Source organism: Neopelma chrysocephalum, unplaced genomic scaffold, assembly GCF_003984885.1.
Source record: "Neopelma chrysocephalum unplaced genomic scaffold, ASM398488v2 Primary Assembly neopelma1_96926, whole genome shotgun sequence".
NCBI classification, from domain to species: Eukaryota; Metazoa; Chordata; class Aves; order Passeriformes; family Pipridae; genus Neopelma; species Neopelma chrysocephalum.
The window spans coordinates 1,004,634-1,029,279 of record NW_020925569.1 but is presented as its reverse complement, the minus strand read 5'-3'; the positions used below and the strand labels follow the sequence as shown (position 1 = coordinate 1,029,279).

The 24,646-nt window shown below is 37.7% G+C and overlaps 1 protein-coding gene across 3 annotated transcripts in view; it reads right to left on the bottom strand.

Moving 5' to 3' along the window:
- Positions 1-24,646, bottom strand: part of PIP5K1B (phosphatidylinositol-4-phosphate 5-kinase type 1 beta) — a 109,780-nt gene that overhangs the window by 70,610 nt on the left and 14,524 nt on the right. For 2 of the 3 annotated variants that reach the window (XM_027670729.1, XM_027670731.1), the window contains exons 2-3: positions 2,019-2,100; positions 1,336-1,404 (exon numbers count right to left, since the gene is read on the bottom strand). In XM_027670729.1, coding sequence (XP_027526530.1) covers positions 1,336-1,404 — 69 coding nt within the window. In that variant the 5' untranslated portion in view covers positions 2,019-2,100. Of the gene's footprint in view, positions 1-1,335; positions 1,405-2,018; positions 2,101-15,251; positions 15,275-24,646 lie in introns of those variants that run through there. The other variant, XM_027670730.1, reaches the window with a different exon arrangement.

Here is a 24,646-nt window from a genome sequence, read left to right as displayed (position 1 = left end):
GGAGAGGACAGAACTTGGAGATGATAGTCGCCGTGACCTTTCAATGTGGCTGTGAATCCTATGTTTTGTCAGAGAGGTATTTCCAGTAAATACACAGAATAATTTGTGCCATGGTGAGAAGCCTTTACATGACTTTCTCTGCAATTTTGTGAATTTATAGTCAAAAAGGAACAGAGAAGAGTATGTAGGATGACTGGGGGGAATGGAAACTACATATGGCTACCTACTAGTCTAGTCTAGCAAAATAAAACTGTGGAAGTGTTCATCTCAGGCACTGAATTTTTCTTCCTTTCTCATAGAAAGTGTCAAGAAAAATTTAGAGTTTAATATTTTAAAGTCATAAGTTGGGAGATTGAATATAACCTGTACCTAAAAAGGGGGGAAAAAACCAATTTTCTCAAACATTATTTCCTTTTATTTCTGAGAAAATTATCTGGAATGTTAAAGACACCCAGATACTGAAACTGTAACTGCCAGCAAAAGGGGTGGGAAAAGAAATAGCAGCTTAGTAATCTCCTGGACTTCACCAACAGTGCTGTAAGTGACACCCAGAAATGAAAAACTCTTAACATTATACGTACTGTACAAGTATTTGAATCTCTGTGCTAGATAACAGAAATTAAGAAAAAAAACAGTCATAGGTGATCTGCCAAGAAAAAATTCGAATTTGGCAGCTAACAACTTGGTTATGTAACTATGTATATATATAGGAAAAGATGCATTTATAGCTCCTCTTAGTTACCAATATTGCTAGGTGGACCGAAATAATGCTGGTCAAGACAATCAGTGTCAGAAAAACAAATCCCAAATCAGTATCAGCTACTGTTACAATATCTAAATGGATCTGTTCTGCTACTATTGATGCATGCTCCTACACTAAATAAGTCCTCTCTTAAACAACATTTCATTTTTTTTAAACACATCGCAAACAAATAGTGGTCTGTTTGACAAAGCACTGAAGAGGTGATAAGGTTTATAGTCCAGACACGTTGTATAACCATTCAAAGCATTTGCAAACTTGCTGTACTAAATTTCTCAAAACAGTATTTATGCCCAGAGGTATATCTGTTGCTAAGAGCAAAGAATTTCTATCAATCTAGCAAGAGTGTATACTTTAAAGCCGTACTGAACATGCTTTAAATAGTCAGTTCTGCAGTGGGCAGAAATACGATAGATTTCACAGAATGAATGAATTACTTAAAAAAAATCCATGGAACATGTGTTATTTGTTCTTGTTTTTACTTAGTTCTGAAATATATTTCACTTACAGCAGATCTGAATTAGCAACATGAAGGGAAAAACATACAAAAAAAGCTTGTTGTAAGTTTTATTTACCTTTTTATATGTTTTCTCTTCATTTGGTTTTCCAGCAGTGACATCTCCATTTTCAGTAACAGACAACATCTAATAACAGAAGCTTAAGTTATAAAGAAGGTATTTGCTTTAGAAAAGTAAGTGTTCAGAAAAATCAGACAATTTATTATCCATTTTTTGCTAAATTCAAACTTCTCAGAGGACAGCAAGTCACCAAGATCAGTGACATATCTAGGATATTCCTAGAAATATTTTTCAAGCAGACTAAAAGGATGGTGCTGTGCCAGGAATGTGCCAGCACATGACCGATTCTACACAACTCTCTGTTTCTTTTCCCCACACCAGTATGCAAGTCTGCAGTGCAATCTTGCTCCTCTGCATACTGCATGAGATGTTCCTGAAAGGTCCAATGATGGGCAAAATTATGAAGCTTGTGAACCAGATATTCAGTGGTATGTCTCAGAGGTCCAAGGCCTTTGGCTGCATTGACATGCTGCACCTCCTCAGAGTAGCAAGAAGATATTTTACATTGCATCTTATCACAGCTGTAAAGCAATGCTGGATCAAGAATAAACCACTAAGTTACAGATAATGGTCAGACATTCTGAATGTGTCTGCTGAAGTAAATAAAAAAAAAGCTACGATGACATGCTTTAAAATCATTCTAGATTTTACCAACACTTTCACAGTGGAATTATACTTACCCTTATGAACAACAATACAAGTCATCTGGAGCTGAGAGCGAAGATCAAGCCATTCATTGGTGATGCTGATGTTTTCCAGAACCTATTAAAAGAAAATTCTGTCATCGCTATGCCAAATTTACACCTCACAGAATAGCTTTAGATTTCATTTTTCTACAGTTCTTTGGCCCAAGCAAGAATTCATCTGCAAATGTGGCTTTTCAAGAATCATGTCAAATAATTTGATTACTAACAGGTCATTTAATATACTTAAAAACTAGCAGTATTAAACAGGAGGAAATCAGTGCAGTCTAATTTCCATTTGCCCCAGATATTTCCTTACCGTGGCACAAGCAACTCTACAATAAAAAATTTATGAAGAGCAGTAGACATACATGCTCTGGAGTGTTGTGTAATTACATGCACTTTTATAACCTTATAATCTCCAATCACTTATAAGCAATAGCAATGATGATTTGGAGGACTGCACACTGTATAGTTGTAGACAACAAACAAAGTAATTTTGGAAGTTTTCCATCATAGTAGGTACTATCAGCATGATTTCTGTGAGTAGTCTTGTTGAGGTGATCTATTTAATCGTTTAAATGGTTTGACTAAACATATGAGAAAATATTATGTATCAGATGCTACTTGATACCTCTTTGGAATCAACCCTGCCGCTCATCCCATATTCATTTTAAGTCACATCAGTAAAGCTATTCTTCAAATACAGAAGAAGAAAAAAAATCTCATTTGTCTTTAATCAGTACAATAGCATCTTGTACGTAACTAAAAATTGATTTTAAAAAAGTATTCTCAGACATCATTTACTTAATTTAGTTGTCAGTAATCTGAAGAGTATACTTAACACCAGTAAGAAATCTTTTAAAAAGGCTTCAGAGTCAGTATTTTCCTTCTCTTCAGAGAAGCACCTGAGCCAAAAAAAAAAGGGGACAACAAATAGAATCCTGGATTTTCTGAGAAGAAAACAATGCCTCCTCAGAAAAAAATCCCTCTTCTAGCATTACATACTGGTATTTTCCTACTGTAGGTAACTGCATTCTTCATTGTAGCCTTCATGCAAGTAATGTGTCTTAATCAATAATTCCTTTATTTGGATGTGCATTAGCAGTATACTACACATTGAACTACAACTTAAAGGCAACAACTCAGTTTTGATAGCTTTTAAAATTTTGTGTAGTTTATTTAGCTTACCCATATACACACATTTAATATTAATACTAATCCATGCTTGTAACTCTATCAACATCTGAACACAGGTGTCAAGAACTGGTTAAAACAGCTTTTGTAGGAAAAGAAATGTCATTTCAATCACTAATAGAAGACTGTTTAATCAACTGATCCCTGAGTAAAAATACCAAATCACCCCAACCACATACCCTCCACATGTTCTCCACATATCCTCCAAGACTATTGATATAATATGATGTTCTACTATACCCCAAACTTTCTAAAATATCCTCACACATAGTCAGAAAAGCCAAATATAAATGCAACATGGGATGCAAACATGAATGCAACAGCTAACTTACTTTCCATAAGTTAGCTGAAGAAAGCACTTGTGCCAGACATGGAAGAAAAGCCTGATTTTTTCCCAGAACAGACAGACAAATTATTTAAGAACACTTCTTTCATGTGAAAGTACTGCCAATGAGAGGCCAAGTTCAGTAACTACCAAGTACAAAAACTCATACATCCTAAAGAAGGTAAATTTTCCCTGTATGTGCCATGTCATTTCCTAGAGACATCTAGGATAGAATTATTTTGATTCCTAACCTTTTGAGAAACAGAATGCACAGCTCTAACAACTGTGGTTATGTTAACATCTTTTAAAATCTTTGCTGTAACAACCATCTCCTGTACCATGCTAACAACTTTTGCAAAACAAGTATTATGTATTTTCTCCCTGCTCTAAATCGACTGAAATGGTACATGGTGCTTTCTCTTATGCTTTACAATGTGCAGAGCAAGAGCTGAGGTTTAACAGTTCAAAGACAGGTCACGAGCTACAGTCTTGGACCCACTTCTAGGCTAAGCTACAACTATTTTCTTACTTGTTACAATAGCAGGAAACTACAGTAACTAAAGCATTGAATCTCTCCATCTGACAAAGGACAGGCGCACAGTAAAGTAAGATGCAGGGCACGGACAAGTAGAGGAAGAAAACATTTCATCTCAAAAATACTGTAGTGTGCTGGCTTTGGCTGGGATAGAGTTAATTTTCATCACAGTAAGCTAGTATGGCATTATGTTTTGGATTTGTGCTGAAAACAGTGTTGATAATTCAGGGGTGTTTTCTGCTCCTGAGCAGCACTTACACAGAGTCAAGGCCTTTTCTGCTCTTCACTACATTCCACCAGCCAGTGGGCTGGGGGTGCACATGGAGTTGGGAGAGAACAGCTGATCCCAAATGATCCAAGGGATATCCCAGACTATATGGTGTTGCGGTCAGCATACAGAGCTGGGAGAAGGAGAAGGAGAAGGAAGGGAGAATGTCAGTGACTGCATTTTTCTTCTCTTCCAAGTCACCATTAGACATGATGGGGTGCTGCTTTCCTGAGCAGAGAAGAAATTTAGAGACTATTTTTGAAGAGTCAACACTTTGGTCATGATTCTTCTGTGCAGCAAAAGCTTTTATGACATATTCAGTTGCTGAGACACAAGTTTACAGCCTTTGGTTCCAACCCTGTGCTCTGAACAACTCCTAGTCCTAAATGCAGACTTGAAAGAATCACATCTACTCAGTGTAGACTTCAGACAAAAAAAAAGCAACCCTGTGTTTCACAGTTTAGTTTCCCACACTGGAATCATTGAATCATATGCTTCTTAACTAACACAAACTGCAATTTCCATGATTCTCGAGGAAAAGTGCCATATGCATTTTCCCCTAAAGCTACAGGGATACCTTTTTAATTTCTCTGATCATCCAAAAGCCCACTATGTCGGGACCACCCTGCCTACCACGCAGCCAGAGTTTTGAGAACTGAGATGGCTGACAGCAAATGCAAGCTTCCTACCCAACTTTGAGTTTTTAATTGCATTTTCTCTATATAGCTGAAATTAATCTTTTACTAACAGCTTAAGGCATTCATTTGGGCAGATTATAAGTAACTATCTGTTTTTACATAACTTTAATTGCTTAGGCCCAGATACAGGTACTGGTACTAATACCTGAATGACCTCTCAGCTCAATTTCAAGTTAACTTTAAAATTTCCAACAACTTCAGTGAAAGCCAACCAAAAATGCTATTCCTAGGTTCCTACAGGCCTCGTGCCAAAAATCAGTTCTTTCAATTATCAAGAAAACAATATTTGTTTGAAGAATGCATTTCTTAACATATTTAGATAATTTTCTTAGATAAATCGTTTGTTAAAAGCACTAATAAAACAGGCTTCTTTAGGAATCACATTCCAAATAAAAGCCATGTAGCTTTTCACTACACATGCTGTCTTGTCCAGGCTGATAGTCAAAGTTTAAATAGTTTTCCTAACTTTTAACACAGGTGTGCTGCTTTTAACTCCGGGTGTGCTGCTGGCAGGCTTCTACAGTGAGTTAGTACATTCAAAAAGAGAAACCTCACTTGAAAGCAAACATATTGATAACTTCTCATAAGGCATAATCTATAATTTTAAATATGAGGAGTACAAAACCAAACCAAACCAAAATGAAATGACACTTTAATGGTACAGGTTTTTCATCTCTGAGAGTCTGAAACACACAACTGGATTTTTTGGGGAGTTTGGTTTTTTGTTGTTGTTATTGTTGTTGTTGTTTAAGTGAATGCATTGGGATGAAATACACAATTTTGGAATTAATGGTTCTCATATTTCCGTGCATTACAGATACCTGTTTATTTGCTCACTTTCCAATCCTTAAACAGTTCTCTTCCTCTGGGAAGACACAGAACTCCCAGAATGTGGCAGATGACTTCTCAGAAAAGTACACAGAATCTTATATTAAATTCATACCAATGATACTAAGTCAGCACCAGACAAAATAAGATGATCAGACTAATTTTATCTGTCCTAAGTAACTGGAAGTTTACAAAACAAAACGGTACTCTTGATAGTAGTTTGTCAGCACAACATGTAAGGATGTTGACAGGAATTCCTGGTTCTATAAACAGTATTTATAGTGTATTCCATTAAAAAGAAATGGCAGGTTAAATTCCTTGGTAGCCCTTGTCTTCCACTATATTAAAGCAGTATCTTCTAATATAACTATGAAAACCATTTTCTTTACTGCAAAATTCACTTTAACTGGTGGGATTTGTCCAAGCATACTTCTCCTTGTGGAAGTTGTTAAGAGTAGCTTTTAAAGTCAGTTCCTTAGTTTACTAAAAGGACTTGTAGATCTATATGGAATATTCTTCTACCAAACACTTGGTAGAAGACAGTCACACATTGTTCAATTTCAGCTCGAGTGTGAAACTGTTACACAAAGTTTTGCCAGAAGGGGCAAAACTTCTAAACCAAAAACGCTCTACAGTGGAAGAAATCCACTTGTTCTCTTGTGTTTCCCTCCATCTCAAGTACCCCAAAACCATTCATTGTATTCTTGGAGCTACCTGAAAGCAGGTCTAAGATCAAACAGCACTCTTTTACTTCTTTGAAATTATAATGACTGGAGCTCATAACTTCTTAGGCACCAAACAAACTTCTCTTACAGATGACACATCTATAAAGTCTTCCTCCTGTCTGGATTCTTTGCCAACTAATACGATATGCACATCAGCACCGGATTTCCAAATTAGATATCATCTTGTCTTGTCTGTTTTTCCATGAAACTTGCTGGTACTCTAGACCACTGTCAAATTTAGTTGACGAATTTAGGTCAGCCAGAATTGACAATAGTTTTTCCCCTTCCCTCTCCAGTAGAATTCAAACAGAAGGATTATTAATCAGATTATTTGCAAATGGAGGGGCTTGGGACACACAAAACATCCTCTAACACACATATAAATTGCCTACATACATGTTGTTTCCATAGGAAATCCAGTTAAAAATATCAGCATACTACCAGCACTATTTTCAGAGGAGGTAGAGCAGTAGTTAACATCATATGAATAGTGTGCCATATATTGGTTCTGTTGGATTTTGGCTTCTTTACAGAGCTTCTCTTTGTGCTTTAAAACAATGCTGACTACAATTTTCATTATTTGTCTTCTTTCTGAGGTTACCAGACAATGCAGAATGGCGTTTAAAAACCTGTAAGCATTGCTAAGCGGAATGTCAATAAGCAGAAGTAAACAAGTGAAAGGAAACATAATTTAGTGCAGTGTAGAGAGTGAGAAAAAGGGGCAACTCGTCAGAGATCCTACAGCTTTCTCAACAGCTCCAAAATCCAATTCCTGAGTCCTAGCCCCCCTCCCACATCTCAACCCAGTGTGAGATGGGTTTTCCAGACACCACACGAGACTCAGAATGGGGTGAAGGGTTATATTACAATGACTGTACAACAAATAAATATTATAATACATCACACACACAATCTCAACTATCTCTACTATGATAAAGCAGTATTTACAATGGATCAAATCTCTTCTCCCTCCAAAATAAAAGTCCAGGAGGGAAGAAGGAAGAGATCCTTTCCAACTTATGAGCAGCAAGTCTTTCCAGGGCAGCAGTGTCTCATTCTCTCTTCCATGCAGCAGCTGTAACTGGATCTTTGCCAATACACACGAGGGGATATCCAAGCCCCTCGGCCCTTCGTCTCCAAAATGAGGGTCTTCTTTTCCGTTGGCTGCATTACCCAGGACGAAGGGCGCGTCACCACGTCATATCGCGAAGCAGAGGGGTCTTTGCACCGGTCCTTATCTTCAGGGGATTCAAGCCCCTTGCAGAGCTTCTGGCTCTGACTCAAGCTGGCTGCTAGCTTAGTGGCAGCAGCGAGGGGGGGGCCAAGATCACCCCACACACACATTCCGTCTTGGCTGAGCTCTCAGGACAACTGAGCTTCTTAGCTCCTCTTTCAGCAGTGCTGCTGCACTCTAAGACTCCTCTCTCAAGTGGGAGTCCGCCCCCTCCATTTTAGGAGGGATCTCAAAGGAGTTTTGGGGGTTGGTTGCAGTTCTTACCCCAAACTCTCTCTCTGTAGTGGTTTAGTCCTGCTTTCTGCTGCTGGCTGTCTCTCGGCTCTCTCTCAGACAACTCTGTGTCTTCCTGCTCGGCTGCATGTTTGTTTGCTGCTTCTTCAGTTCTTATCTTCTGGCTCTCTGCCACCGTTTCTTGGTCAGTGCTGTTCTTGCTGCCGCTTCTGCTGCTCACGGTGGAGAAGCATCCCCCAGCTCATAGCTACAGGTACTTAGTCCAGCCTTACACTGTTCCAAGTCCCTGCAGCCCCCCAGCCAGGGGCTGGGGGGGGCCCAGTCCCCAGTGGGACTCCTGCTGCTTCTCCTCTTGGCTTCACAACATGGCTACCTCTCCAACTACAACTACTATAACCACTTTCTTTTCCAGTCTGAGCGATATGTTTATATTTTGCAGAAGCGCTCGTTGGCTCAAACCTCAAGGGTCACCACCCCCTGGGGGTTTACCATTTTATAGCTTCAGGGGGAAAACTGTTTTCCCCCCACCACAACACGTTAACCCCCTCTCCAAAAACCTTGTGTTTTTTAATGTCAGAGAACGTTCATTGTACATGAGTGTTCAGGTAGTTACATAGCCCTTAAATAAAAATTGTGGCCACTTAGTTGTAAGAAAATATATATACACAGTTCAGCTATCTATTTTTCTTTTTTTTTTCCTCCTCCTCTTTTTTGAAAATAATATCCCAAACACTAGTTTGTGCAATGGATTCACTTTGTACCAAAAGTCATGTAGCCATCTAAGATCAAACTTTATGCCCCTATACCTGAAACATCTAAGGAATAAGAGTTAATATATATTTTAAAACAAATATATCCTGAGAATGAAGTAAGTTTTACTTACTGCAATGCAATAAACAATCATTAAAAATTCAGAAAAAGCTTCAAATCTGAAAACCCCTTTTTTTTCCTCCACAAGTTTTTAAATTTAGAGCTGCAATCTGAGAGCATTTAGTCCACCTGGTCCCTATAATGCCTGCCAGCCTATTAAACCTCTACTGTGAACTGCTGTGACTCTTCCAAGCAGCACTGAAGGACCTCTTATGCCTTTCCAGGCACCACTGTAAAAGCAGAGCAAACGTTTTACTGCATTGTAGATACCATTAATTTATGCCACTATAAAAGAATCATTAAAAACAAAATCTACCCTTTCTGCCTATCAAGAAGAAAAAAAAAACATATATTGTATGAATTGTAAAGGATAGGGAGGAAAAAAAGGGAAGAAAAACCCAAAATTTTTAAGTCTGTTACCTTGTCAAGTTCTCCCTAGACTCAGCTGGTTACGGAGGTTTTAATAGTGACTGAAAAACAAATCTTGGTGAAGTTTGTGATAGTACTGTTGCTGCCCTAGCGAAAACTGAAAAAGGCTGGTCTTGCTAATTAATGCTAGGATGAACAACTAAAAAAAAGCAGACCAGAAATTGTGATGCCTAATAGAAAAAAAAAATAAAAATTCAAAGACAACCCTAATCATGTGGTTCAGTTTCAAGTTTTGATTAGTCTATCAATCTGATTTCTTCTTTTATTTTGCCCCAAAAATAAGAGGAAGATGAAAATCAAAAGTAATATGCAAAGTGAGGAAATTCACCACTAAAGTAAAAGGGAAAAAAGTCTTGTCCTCCTTCCCATGGTCTTCATGATACCATCAGGACCGCATGAAGGCTACAGAGAAAGCAGCAAGCAAAAACCATCACACAACTGCCATTTGCACTGTTCTTCTAGCTCTTCACACCACCTTTATTTACCTAGCTTGATAACACACATTAGTTTCAGTGCCCTACCAGACCTTTTAGTCTCTCAGCAACTAATCTGGGTACAATGCTAAGATTCTGATACTATTTGATTTCTACAGTGCCCCCCTTATTTTCAGAAACATGGCACAGTATTTGGATTTCTTTTAAAACTATAATAATAGGAGAAGCAATGTAGAACTTCAGCAAATATCACCTCCATCAAAGTTTACAAATACTCAGAATACAGTCTGATAACCCAGGAGATTCGACAACCTACAAGAGTTCCTTCCTCTTCCATTTAAAATGGTACTCTTTGTGCATTACCCTATTCTTCAAGGCAAACACACTACAACTCTAATATCCAGGGTCACACAGACAGCCACAACAACAGCACAAACTATAGCTACATATTTTATTTTCTGTAACAAATCACATTTTTTGTTTCAAAAATAATCTGCCATGATTTTTTCAGATGAAAACTTACTTACAGGAAGGGAAGTGAAACTGCAAATTTATTGAAAGAATCAAAGTGTAGAAGTCCTTGAAAACACAGCATACTATACTCCTTCAACAAAACACATTTCTTTGCATTTGTAACTTCTGTGGTTTTTTAATTCTGCATCTCACAGAAACTTGAAAACCCTCTCGGAATAGGTGGGTTGCTTTTTTTCTCCTCCATGACTTTACAAATCAGAGCTTCATTCAAAGAGTCTTAAATCTATCTCACTCTTCTACTGCCTATTAGCCTGTTTAACTTCTACTGTCAGCTGTTGTGCCTTCTGCTCTTCCCTAAGGATCTCTTACGTCTTTCCAAACACCACCTGTAAAAGCAGAGCAAACTTTCTACAAACTTTCTAGCATAGTAGATGGTGTTGATGTATTAAGAACTAAGGGACTTATACAAATCACCGACCTCAGATCAGCAATGAGAAAGAACAAACATTTGATCTCTGACTTAAATGACGCCACATTGTGTATTTTGCAGAAACTGCTAACAGGCCCTCCTTTTACAAAGTGAAATGTCCCCATTAATTTCACATTATTTTGTAACAATCTGAACACACACGAAGTAGAAAGGGATATTTGTATGTAGCCAAAGAAGACTTCCCAATTGCTACTTAGGTTTTCACAATACTGACTTCAACAACAACAATACTGGTGTGCCAACAACAGTAGTTTTTAGAAGACTAGCCATATTCCTATAAAGCCATCCGGAATCAATAAAATTAATAAAATTGTCAAGATACTGTTTTTGAAACACAAGAAAGAAGGACACATCTGCATGCTATATACAACTGTATGCAACAGAAGTTAGGGCAGTCATAGCAGAGCCCAGAGCCATTCTGCTCCTTTACTTTGGCAACTTTGATATGGCAATGGGCTAACGTTACTAACATACACCAGACATTGCACTTTGAGATAACACCACCACATAATGCATGATGTCCAATAAAATACTCCAGCATGTCAAGACAAATGGTTGATAAGGAGAGCAAAAAGAACAAGCAGTGGGAAAATTCGTCCACATTTACCTTCAATGGTACGTGAAAAATTGAATGACAGGGATCATGTAACACTGTGGTCATGATTTTTTGGAAGGAAAGCAAGGCAAGCTGCATCACTCATATAATCAGTAGGTAAGCTCCATGGGAAATGACACCTCGTATATGGCAAAAACAAAGTCAGTGGAAGTGTTACTAATTTCTAAATGAATGACACAAACAGAGACAAAAACAGTCCCACCTTGCTGGGTGGGGAATATATATAAAAGAGGAATTTTAGTAATCTGAAACTCCAGAAAGAGTCAGAGGAAAAAGAAAAATAGGTCAAATGGACCTTGGAGAAAGCTAAGTATAAAAAGAATAGAGTTAACATGCAAGATAAAAAGTAGAAAAGCATGGGACAAGTTACTTTGATAATAAATATGTATGTAACAATAAGAACTTCACAACAGTTGTAATGGTCTATTTTGAGACATTTATCTCTTTACCCATCCACATTTTTCCACCTCAACAGAAGGTCAACCACATCATACTTTTCTTCACCAACTCAAAATTGCTATGCAATCATAAGTTTACAACAGAACAACATAATAAAAAAAAGATAATAGAAATTATTTGCTTAAAGGAACATTCCTACTACTGGGAATTATTCAGTCTATTTGCATATTAGCATGTAATTAATCACAACAAAGTTTGCAGAAGGATATGTCATGGAAACACTTATCTCAGTGCTGGAGTGGCTTATTGTGATTTCAAGTTCTCTATGCTTTCTTACCCTGGGTCCTGCAAATATAATTTTTGTACATAAGCTGCTCAGTAGTCAGATTATCTAATTCAAGTCTTTTAAAATCACATTTTTGTCTCCATTTGAGAGCCATTCCATATAGCCACAAAAAGATAGTTGAAGAGTGGAACAGATTACCTAGGAGGATGTGACAGGTAATATTGGAGATTTTTTGACAGATTAGACATACAAAGTAGTTGGTAGTGTCTTGAAGGAAGGGAAATACCTGGATACTCTGTCATGATTCCTCCTGGTTTCCTTAGTGTCACCATGTATCACTCAGACAAGGTACCTACAACAATTTCAGCTCATCCAGGCTGGTGCTACTATAGTCCTGCCTTCCAAGCACACATTCGCTGGCATCCTTATTACGCACAGTGCTACTCCAGCCCCAGAACAACTCACCTATACAATCAAACTAACAAAAAAGTAACCTAACGAAGAATATTAGTCCTAACAGAACTCCTTACAACATCAAGCACAGCTTTGATATGTTCAGACCTGAGTTCAAGAAGAAACTGGGAAGGGGATGAGGAAGGTGACACAACCTGTTAGACCCCTGGTCCATGATGGAGGAGAGATTGATTGCCTCAGTTGTTTCAATCACTCCCATAATTTAGTGTAACCTCAAAGTCACCATTCCACCAGTGACAGTATCAGGAAGCAAGACTGAGGAAGATGGAAAGAAGTGTTAGCAGCAGTGCCCAATGGGGCAGACCAGAACTGAGGTCAAGATTAGCTTGGGGGAAATAGCTACAGTAAGGCACAGCTAAGATTAGGTTTCCAAAAGTGTATCTGAACAGCAATTTGTTCTTCAGGTGTCTAGCTTGTGTGAAAAATAAGGTCACTCAAGAATGGGCATAGAAGACTGATGTAAGCACCAAATTCAATAGTTACATCTATATTCAGATGAGAGACACTCTAAGTTACACTACTGAATAATAAGATCCATTACAAGGAATTAAAAAAAAAAAACACACACTGTTTTCCTCTAGGAAAGTTAAATCTGCAATTAGTAGAAGTTTTACTTGGACCTCTCCAACTTAATTTTAGTAAGCATTTAACTGAAAGCTCACTTTGTTCTTGAAAAGAATTTCAAAAAACTGTCTTGCACTAGCCTCAGCACAGAACAAATCCTACGTCGCCAAAATTCCTTTGATAACATTAAGAGCTGTCAGTTTCCTATAGAGTAAAAGTTCCTCAGATGCCTTTCCCAAATCACGTGCAAAGCTATAGAAAAGAAAACCACTATCCCATTTTATTACATGCCCAATAAAGAAAAAAACTGGAGTCTTCTTGATATAAAGGAGCTTTCTAATGTGTTTCTTTTTAAACTATCGAGAAAGCTTCAAGGGAGAAAAAAATAATTTCAGAAGCTGCATCAGACAAGAGTAGTTCAAAAAACAGCCTAATGCAATAAAATATAATTCTGAAGCCAGTTAAGGAAAGAAGTGCTCAGCATGCAAGGAAATACTGCTATTTGTCACAGACATTTTACAGCCACTAGAGCAGAACTGCACCAATATGTGCACCAAAAGAACTGCCAGTATTTTTAAGAAGTTATTCCATTCTCTGACTGGAATACGTCTGCTTAAATGTAAAGGTTACTACTGCCCTTATAAGTAACCATATACTTCTGTTCTCCAAGGCAGTCTTGGATGGACAGATCAGAATGAGCAACTGACTACTTCTTCTCCCAACAGTATACTTTGGCACTCACCTGAATTATCAACATATTTGCTCTGTACTTTATTAAACCAAAACATAACATACATACCTACCCTACTGACATTAAGAAACATGAGATATATCTTGTTAAGAAGCATGTACAGCTGTTTTAAGGTATGGACACTTAATCATATAATTTTTAAATGGCAATACAAATGTTTTCAAATAAACATTTTTAAGTAGTTATTTACAGCCAAATGACATAAGCAAATTGTTTTCCAACAGTATTTCACTCACCAAACCAAACTGAAAAACCTTTTCCTGAACATTTTTGGCAGGAAGAAAGTAAAATGAAGTCATTACTAAATGTTTTTGCCAATTCTGAAACAGTCTATTATTTTTCAGATGTGGTTTATACTCCACATATAGTGACACCTCTATGAACATTTTTGTATTAAAACAAAGTAAGTTCAGAAACAATATATAAGCACCAGCACAGTCTTCCTCCCCAGGAAATTCTTTGCAAACTACTAGCTGGGGTTTTTTTTAAATAATCTAGCTGTAAATAATATTAATATATTATTATTACATTAATATTTTAATTAATTAAAAATTAAGCAATCACTATAAGTAAAGAATACATCTGCATATAAATTAGCTTTTCCAATACAAGAAGTCCATGAACATCATGCAAATGGGACTTAAAATGAAAAGAAAACAGTCCACCACCAGCAACAAGAGTGAGCAGTGAGTGATCTCTTAGTAGTAGAACCATACACAGACCGACACCAACCTGAGAGCTCTTCCAAGGGAGACTGGTGTGAGTTTTCCCACAAATGAAAGAGGACTCTGAATTCTTGAGAGATTTGAAAAACCATCTCCTTCATTCACACAAAAGCCCTCTGAAACACTATCTACATCTGTCAATGCGTCATTATAACTGGGTTAGAAGCATCATTATGAGTAGGTTAGAAAAGGCATACATTATTATCTGTAAGTCAGTTAATAGCCCACATCATGGTTTTCAAAAGGTAAAAATACAGCTTTCAGCCTTTAGAAATAAAAAACCACACACACCAGTAATCACATTTTTGCTCAATGTATACTGTTTCATGAATCATTAACAAGAAAAAGACTGAAATTCCATCAAGATGGCTATGAATATTATAAAGGTTCCATAAAGTGAAGTGGAAAAAAAACCCCACAATTTTGTCAATGTATTCCCCCAGGAACAGAGTGTTCTTATGATTTAAAGTATACAATGCAACGGTCCATTTTCTGAAAAGCCTTGCCTGGGATTAATCAGCTGGAACATCTGATTACATAAATTTAAATACCTTTTTCAGCCTGTGATTTTACTGGCTACTGGGTTGGGAATTTTTGTCCAAGGTGACAAACATCAATATGCTGAAAAACACATTTTTAGATGTATTTATAAAAAATTGCCTTTCAATAGTCACTGTTAGCAGATTGTAGTCCCTGAACCTCTCCATTTTGGAGAATAATGGAATAAGCAGCCTGATGATTAGCTAGGTAAGAGAAAAGGGATATTCATTATTATTTTAGTCTAGCTACCCATGCTTTTACTTTATAGAAGTAGAGAAACTGGTCTTCGGTTTTACTTGCAATATGACACCATTATAAGAGCACTGAACGGTAGCCCAGTACTAATTACCAAGGACCACCAAATAAAGAGCAAGAAATCAGCAAGACAAGTAAGAACTAGCAAGACTATCCTGCCTGCTTTCTCTTCATTATCATTCTAACAGCAAGGATAGTCCCAGGACAGACAGATTGTCCCTTCATTGCAGGAACAGGTGCATCAGGTTGTTACAAAAGTGGTGATGGTGGTGTGAACAAGCCATTTAAGAAGACAATTGGGAGATAAGCTACAAACCTTTACTGAGATGCTCTGGTTAGTGTGTTTGTGTGTCTGTCTGCAAGTTAGTGTATGTATATGGGAGAGTGACAGAGAGGAAGGCTAGATACTAAGATGCCTCACAAGGCCAGACTGAAGGTGCTGTCATCACATTAAAAAAAGCTGCTTTCAAAAGCAGTGGCTAACAGTGGTCTGGCATAAAAGCTCAAAAAACTGGACACTATCCATATCTCCCTTCAAAGGAAATAGTTTTCAGTACAAAGGACTAGTTTGAAGATACAGGTCTGAGCTTACATTTTTGCGCAAGAGAATGAAGGACTTGCTAGGGTGATGGCTAGCAAATCAGAAAATAAGACACATAGACTTAACTCTGCAACAGATGGCAAATCACTCCCCCCTCATAGGAATAAGGCAGTAGTCAAGCATTGTTTTTTCAGTAGATGCTTCACTTGGAAGTTTCTCCAAATCACGGCAGTAATAATTAAGTTTTCTAATTAAATAATCCTTGATTACTTGTTCTACCAAACAATTTGCCTGTTTTGGTACACCTGTCTCTGAACAACCTCTTGTATCAATGGGGCCAGTAGGTCCCAAATTGAAGTCTGGAAGGATCTCCTTCCATGCAATCGAGTTTAAGGTAGCACAGGTACTTTGCAAACAAATACAGCTCCCAAGAGCTGACATATATCAGGGTGGATGGACAGAAGAGGAATCTCTAGGGGCATTTCATACCTCCATGGGATGTCTCTCACATGGCACAGGAGAGTGTGTACCCTTCTTTGCTCAGAAATCAGGTTACTGAAACTCTCTGTGGGCTACTGCCCTAGTTAGAACAGCTGGGACCAATTCATCACTGGATGGGTGTAACCCAAACCTGTGTATTCTATAGCCTTCCATGCCATTTCCCAGAAACTGTTATCAATAGAGCATTTACACCCTCTGCCCAGAGCAGCCTGACTCCTCAGGCTATAAACTAGGCATTAAGAGGCCTGCGAGATAGGAAGATGTTCCTTTCCTCACACCCTTTTGTGGTGAGCATTCCTGCCTGAACTGGAGAATATATAAACTTGGAGTTTTGGAACCTTTTTACCACTCGTGGGATCCAGAGGAAGACTGCAGACCACCGCTCTCAACCAGACTGAGACCACCATTCTCAACTGGACTGCAATCACCACTTTCTGACCAGACTGCAGCAGCTCTCCCACCAGCAGGTTTTTCCCCTCTCCCTTTACTTTGGACTCAGGGGGCCCAAGGAACACCACTTTTGTTCATGCCCCAGGGTGCTGGGTTATACATTTGGGTTTTGTGGGTTAAAACCAATTGTTTGTCTGTATAATCGTACTTATTGTATTATTTTATTAAATTGATATTCTGACTCATAATCTCTCTTTTGAGTTGAGTTCATTTCCCCTGCTGGTTAACTTTTAAACCAGCACAGCTACTCTTCACTTCGTTCATTTCCTTTGCAGTGTTTATGCCCTTACTGCAAGAAGAAAACTAAATCCGTCTGAAAAACATTTTTTCACTTTGAAGACTTTCTATGCATAAAACAGACAGGAAGGGTGCAAGTGAACACATGAGCAATTTGGGATAGGAAACAATAGAAAAATAAAGAGAAAAACAGGCAAGAAGGGGAGGGAGAGACACAATAAAAGACTGTGCACAGTGGAACTGTGAGGAAAGGAGGAATGGGAAGCAGTAGTGGATGAAGAGCAAGGGAGCCAAAGTAGAAGAAAAACACATGTTAATAGGAAACACATGCATAGGAAAGGCTTTCTGCTTTGGTCTACTAAAAACAGGCCTTCAGTGCAATTAAATTTGAATAGTCAAAAGGATACTCAGGAAGGGAAAAAATATATTAAAAAAGTCAATAAACAGCTGATAGTATAAATTCATGTTGTAGGGAAGAGAGCAAAGAAAATAAACTGTTTTCATTTCTTTATTGAGGAAAACAAACAAACAAAAACCACACCACCCACACAAATCCAACCACTTTTACATACATATACATATATATGTGTGTGCGTGTGTGTGTGTGTGTTTTAGCCACTTCATAGTTTAATGCATCTCTGTGAGGAACACATCAAATATAGCAATATTTGCAGATTGATCCACCTAAACTATTAACTGCATACATAATTTTGGCTAAAACAAGAGCCATCAGGCAAAGAATTCTGGTGCCTGGTATGAGAGACTTTCACAGGAAATCAGAGGAGAGGGAGATAACACTTCAGTACTATAGCTTAATAAAGAGATGAAAGCTCTGCAAAAGCAAACAAATATGCCAAAAGTTCAGCAAGGTAATAAACAATGCTTCTGCTTTCTGCAGTACATGCAATATTGGGAAAAATCCTCCAGCATGGTTATACGTTGATCTTTAGCAGGAGATGCTGGTAAAGCGTATTTTAAAACCCTGTCAAGCAACTAAGGTTGCATTACTGATCACAATTTGTGCCTCCAAATGGCATTTTTCCATACAAAACAAACACAACTGGAAGTCTAGATGCACAATGATCTATAGCAGAAAGTTGCATTTGCATTTGCATTGTCACTCTGTGAATAATTTGCTCGTTATAAAAGGAACTTTTGAGCTAAGGGAAGCAGCCAAAGGAGCAAGATGTAAATATCTACTTTGCAAAAGTTCTGTGTTACACTGTTCTTGCAAAGTGGACAAAGGTACATGTTTCTTTCCTACCTCTGTTACCAGAGGTTAAAATTAGACTCACAGGGGTGTGAGGTTTAAATGAATGAAGTTACTCTGCAACGTGCTTTTTTTATAACAGAGAGCCTTTACCATGGACACCTCATTATACCATGCAAAAGAGATCACAGATTAAAGGGAACAAAGAATGCATAGTTTTTTTCTTTTAAGTCACATACAAGTTTAACTACAGGCCCTGAAAGATAAATACAGGCTATCAGTATTGTGATTTACATCTCATGGCCACAATTTCAACAAATAGCATTCATGTGTGCTTTTTAGTATATAGCAGTTTATAGAATCATAGAATGGCTTGGGTTGGAAGGGACATGAAAGATCAATTAGTTCCAACCCCACCAGCACCCTTCCCACTAGACCAGCTTGCTCAGAGCCCCATCCAACCTGGTCTTGAACACTTCCAGGGATGCAATATCCACAAGTTGTCTGGACAACATGTTCCAGTATCTCACCATCCTCATAGTAAAGAATTTCTTCCCATCTTCTAATCTAAGTCTACCTTTTTCCAGTTTAAAGCCATTACCCTTTGCCCTTGTTTTTACCTGTCCTTGTTAAAAGTCCCTCTCCACCCTTCTTGTAGGCCCTTTTTAGGTACTGGAAGAGGCTAGGTCTCCCTGGCATCTTCTCCAGGCTGAACAACCCCAATTCTATCAGCCTGTCTTCACAGGAGAGGTGTGCCAGTCCACTGATTTTCTTTCTGAATATCTTGCACTGGATGTGTTCATCATAGCAGCCTAGATAGGGAAATTGCTGTCCTCCTACTTCAGCACTGATAAAATTTGTATTTGTATAAAACCAAAATACTTTGTATGAAAGTATTTCTATAACTGGATCAGCTTTGTATTCTCTAACTTATATTCATGCTACACTAGCAGTATTAATCCATGTTTTATTACACCACAGAAGGAGCCTACCACTTGTATCTTTGCACAGACATCCATCCCACACTGTCTGTTGCAAGGCCCAAACACGAAGCACCTAACTCAACATGCAGTGCCTGAGGCCTCTGTTCCTCATTCCACAGAAGAGCAGACACCCTGCAGAAGACTGAATTTTTCTCAAAGTGCCTCATCCTGGACACAATGACATAATTCCTAGCTACAAATATGTCATTCATCAGGTTTGTTCCTTTTTGAGCTCAATGAAATTGTTAAAAAGTGATTTTTCAGAGCGCTCTTTCTTATTCAGCATCTGGACTATCTTTGTGATTTCAAGTGATTTACACTCCTGCTAGACAATTTCTAGCCTAATCTCCGAATTCCACTGTAACTATAATAATGCTCTCAGAAAACTTGAAACACATTTGTTTTTCCCATTTTGCAGCTTGTTGTTATACAATCCTTACCAGGAAAATACATATTTACTAATAAGGCAAACAACTTCCCCTTTACACCAACATCATGTGTCAAGGAAATTTGTTAATATTTTTGAACAAAAATACAGTCCTTAAATACATTCCAAGTAGGCTTTTTGCAGAACATGTGATTTATCACTGTTAAATTTGAGATATGAGTCCAAGAGCTAGTATCTCAAATTGTACATTAAATCAACATTACTGTAACAGTATGCTGCAGTATGTGTGCTCCTGTATGAGAAAGCTTCATCACTACATTCTTGCACTCTTAACTTTGTCACTGCACACTTCTCTCAATATAGTTTCCTGCTAGCATTTGGCACCAGGTACCATTATTGCCACGGGCCTGTAATATTTTCAAAAATGTAATGATAAAGCCAAGACTGACTAAGTGAATGACAAATGGTCCACATCCACTCCCTTGAGGTGCGTTTCTGCACATTTATAAAATAATTAGGAATAAGTTTCAGTATCATGAGAAGCGGCTCAAAAATAAGAGAAGCAATGTTGCTTCTGAAGACGTGTTTTCCTTAATTCCTGCATTACTATGGCCTTGATGTTTGTCTGCTTGCAGAACCTGGTCCAGTTTAAAAAAAAAGCTGGAAGTACTTAAGTCACAGACTGGACAAAACCCCCACCTCTGCTGCAATACCTGCCAAAGCATCTTCATAGAATAAAAGCAGCAAAACTAATCCTAAAGAAACAATAGCATATCATTTTGTAAATACACATCTTAGTTTTATTTCATACTTATTAAGAACACAGTAAAGTAGTATAAATCCAGTGTCTTCTAGTCTGACAAAACTCAGCCCTCATTATTATTTGGAAAAGCTACTTTTATTCTATATTTATATATACATAAATAAAATTAGCATTTACTCTCATATATAAAATAGCCCTCTTCTCCCCAGTTTAAGGCATAAATAATGAAAGCCCAACATATTTCACATCAAACACAGGACCCAGGCTACAGAGATCATGTCATCCCAAAGAAGTACATTATGCAAATTTCAAGAGACTAAGGAAAACACAAAGATAAACACAAGAGGGAGGAGAGGTAAGTTCATCACTCCAGAAAATCACCTTGCTAGATAAAGTGCAGGCAAGTGAGTGACTGATACATCCTGCTACAGTGCAGAAGAGCCAGAGAAAAAAAATGCATGGTCCTTCAACAGACTAGAAAATGGAAGCTCTTTACATCCACCATCCTTAACTGGATACTGTCTCTCTCAGCTCTAAGATTTTCCACTGCTAAAACCTTTTATTGTCAAATGACATGCACAAATTACCAACAGTGCACAACTCTACAACAGGCATTTCATCTCTGATGAACTGTATTTAAGGAAACACCCTGAGAAAGAAAACTGTAGCTATCTCACATGAAACCTGTTTAAAACTATTTTTTCTTGAGATGGTAGTTTCTGAAGCTGTGTTTAGCACAGACTCAAAACAAACTCCTGGAGTTAAGAAATAATGATTTTGAACAGATGAAATACTAGAAGGTCCTGGAGGCTGCATCTGCAATATGCTGTAGCTCCAGACAAGACTAACCCATATCATTTTTTACAAGAGGCCAGCAATAAGCACAGAGGAGACATATTTTAAAAACTGACAAAAGCAGCTCAGTTTCTTATAATCCTGTATGAAGCTCTAACTGCACTTATTACAATTATTTCAGGAGTTGAACATGCTTCTTGAAACACCATGAAGCACAAGAAACTTTATTTTTCCTGATTTCATTGTTCAGGTTTAAACATCAGTGTTTGCAAGCAGCTGGGGTACAGCTTTGCCCACCTTGCTTGATAGCTAAGAACACCTGAAAACAGAATGTTTATTGGTTTCATGCCTACATAGCAAAGCTCTGTGAATGCTTCAGCAGTGTGACTGGAAAGAGTATTTTTCAATTTCAGCATCTGAGTTGCAGAAAAAGTACGTTAGGAATTCTAACTTGCTTATAGGAAGCTCTCTTGAGTTACAGCTTCAAGGAGGCCCTATGCACTTTACAAAGCATCTTCTAGATTTCCTTCTAGCAGTGGGACAAGTAGCAAGAGGCGGAATCACTCATGCAGTTGAAGTACAGACACTTATAGACTAAACAACGTGTGAAGTTTATACATTCAAAACTACAGAATCATGCAAGATATGTTCAAGGTCTTACAGGGTCAAAATAAGACCAGAGGGGAAAGAGTCTCCTTAATCATTCACATATTTTCAAAGTAAATGTGGCTTGAAATTACCTCCTTATGAGCCGTTTTCCCCTCCGTAATGTAATTTAAGACAGAAAAAACTATACTGTAATACTCACAAACTTGCTGTCATCACTTCACTTTTACTAGAAACAACCTTGAATTTAAAAATACTGCTACTTAGAGCAGAGTTTTGAAAACATAGGAAAACAGCATGCGCTTTTCATCTCCGAAAAAGCAGATATTTAAACTGTAGGCCGGCATATTGGGATGAAAGGAAATGCACAAAATGCAAATCCTACCTGAGTTCAGAAAGGCCCTTCAGAAATGAGCTGAAGAATGCTTTTATACATGCACATACAATTTATATACATGCCTATTATACATACTGTGATATATATACATGATATATTACATATTACACCACTTTGTTGTATTACAAAGATCATAGAATGGTTTGGACTGGAAGGGACCTTTAAGGTCCTACCCACCTGTCACAGGCAGGGACACCTTTCACTAGACTGATATTACACGTATGTACAATGTACATATACACACACACACAGATAAAGCTTATAAAATATAAACAATTTATCACTAACATGCAGCTACAGACTGAAAAAATCCTCAGCAGAACATAACATCAGAACTGTGAAATGGAAAAGTAATTTGTTCCCATATAACTCTCATACTAAAAAAGATACATTTTTAATGAAAAGTAGTATAAAAAGTGATAGGAAACTATATAATAACATCATGAAGATACATGCTTACATATGAGAAGATATGTTCTTACAATATCTGAAACACAAAAGAATATCAAAACAAATATACTACTGTATTTTTTAAAATCACTGCATAACATGAAATACGAATCAGTGAGTGACAGGCAGAATCTCCAATACATAGATGATGTTGGAAGCCTGTGAATTTTCATTAAGAGGAATTGATTTTAACTTAGTTTTAGACTGTATTCAAAATAAATTACAATTTTACTGTGTGGCACTGCAACACAATAGATCACTGCTAGACCTGAGTGACTCCTGCCTTTCAACAACAAAGTTAAACTGGAAAAAATGGTATTATCTTTCTCCCTCTATCTTTAATACCCACTACACACATGTGAAATGATAGTTCACTGTCTGAGCACTTAGTTCACTGAAATATTTGCTTTTGCTGCAGAGAGACCTATTCTCTTGAAGATAATGTAAATGAACAGATGGAAGGATCACAAATGATCTTATAACTTCCCAACTTCACTGCTGGCTTTGCTAATTATTCAGTGAATGCCATGTTCGATTCTCACTTACATGAGAGAATGTGTGTGGCAGAAGAGAATATATTCTAATACTTAATAGGCACAAATAAAAAAGTCACCTAATAGAGTATATGGCATGAAATACATGGTCAAGGTCCATTAGATAACACAGATGTTTTACAAGTCAAAATCAACTCTGCATGCTGCTGGAGTTTCTTAGAAACTCTACAGCACAAGCAGTCTCACAGCCTGCATTTGCTTACCCTGCCTATAGACACATAACAGACAGAGTGCTCCGCCCTGCTGCAATACAGTAACAAACCGCAGGAAACACAACATAGACAGAGGCCTCATCACAGGACATTAGCCTTTCCAGTATTCGCTACACTATATTTCTTCTTTTTGTCAGTTAGCCCTTAAAGGCGCATCTCTTGCAGCTTGCTTGTTTAGTCCTTAAGAGTCTCTCATACAAAAAGCTGAACTTTTGCAACCCTCACTTGTGCCAGAAGAAACTGCAGTGACTCAGTAGATCTTATGAGGTAAGCCCTGATTTACTCCTCATATCCTAGGTTTTAAGGGACAGCTTGTTGCAGAGGATTAAATTGAACTCGACAATCTAAGTGCAAGTTTTTAATAAGCAAAAACTTGCTTAGCCTAGGCCTTATATGCTGCACTTTATGAAATGCTTTTACCTCCAGTGCCTTTACAACAAATCTACACAACCAGAACTGAGGCTACAAGAATCAGCTGCAGCTTGCTGAACTACTCATTTCCATATAACAGATAGCTTCAATTCTTCAATAAAATGGAAGGTTGCATCAAGTATGCTTTGAAAAATTGTGTTTGCAAATTTACATTTCATTTTAACTGTGAAGACACAGCATCCAGCAAACCTCATAAAACCTTTAAGAAAACCACTGAAGAATTTTATTTCTCACCCTTCCAAATTTGGGGATGCTCCTGCAAGTCCCACCCACCAGTATATTACAGACATACTACCATTCTCACCTTGTAAGTTCATACTACACAGTATTTCTCAGAGTTTACAAAGCCCATTATAAACATAATTTATAGCTGATATGTGGAAGCAACAAATTCACAGAATCGATGTTTATACTGAATACTTCTGAGGTCCCACAAAAAACCTCTGAATTCCATCTCCCTGTCTCAGCAGGGAGGTGATTGTTGTTTCTATTAGCCAAAGCATCACCAAAACACCCAAGTCAAAAATTGTTTGCTTCCAACTTTTTCAGCTTTAGCTTTGTCTCTAAATGTAATAGTCCCCACTGTGTCAAATGCACTTTGCATAAAAACATAAGATAGAAAATACTAAGAGCACTGCAAGCAAACATCCAAGTATTTCATGTGGTTGTTACTGAAACAAAGCTTTAACCCAAGGAGTTACTAAATTCCAGTCAGACCCTTGTCACTAGGATCCCTAGAGATTATTGCAAATGGA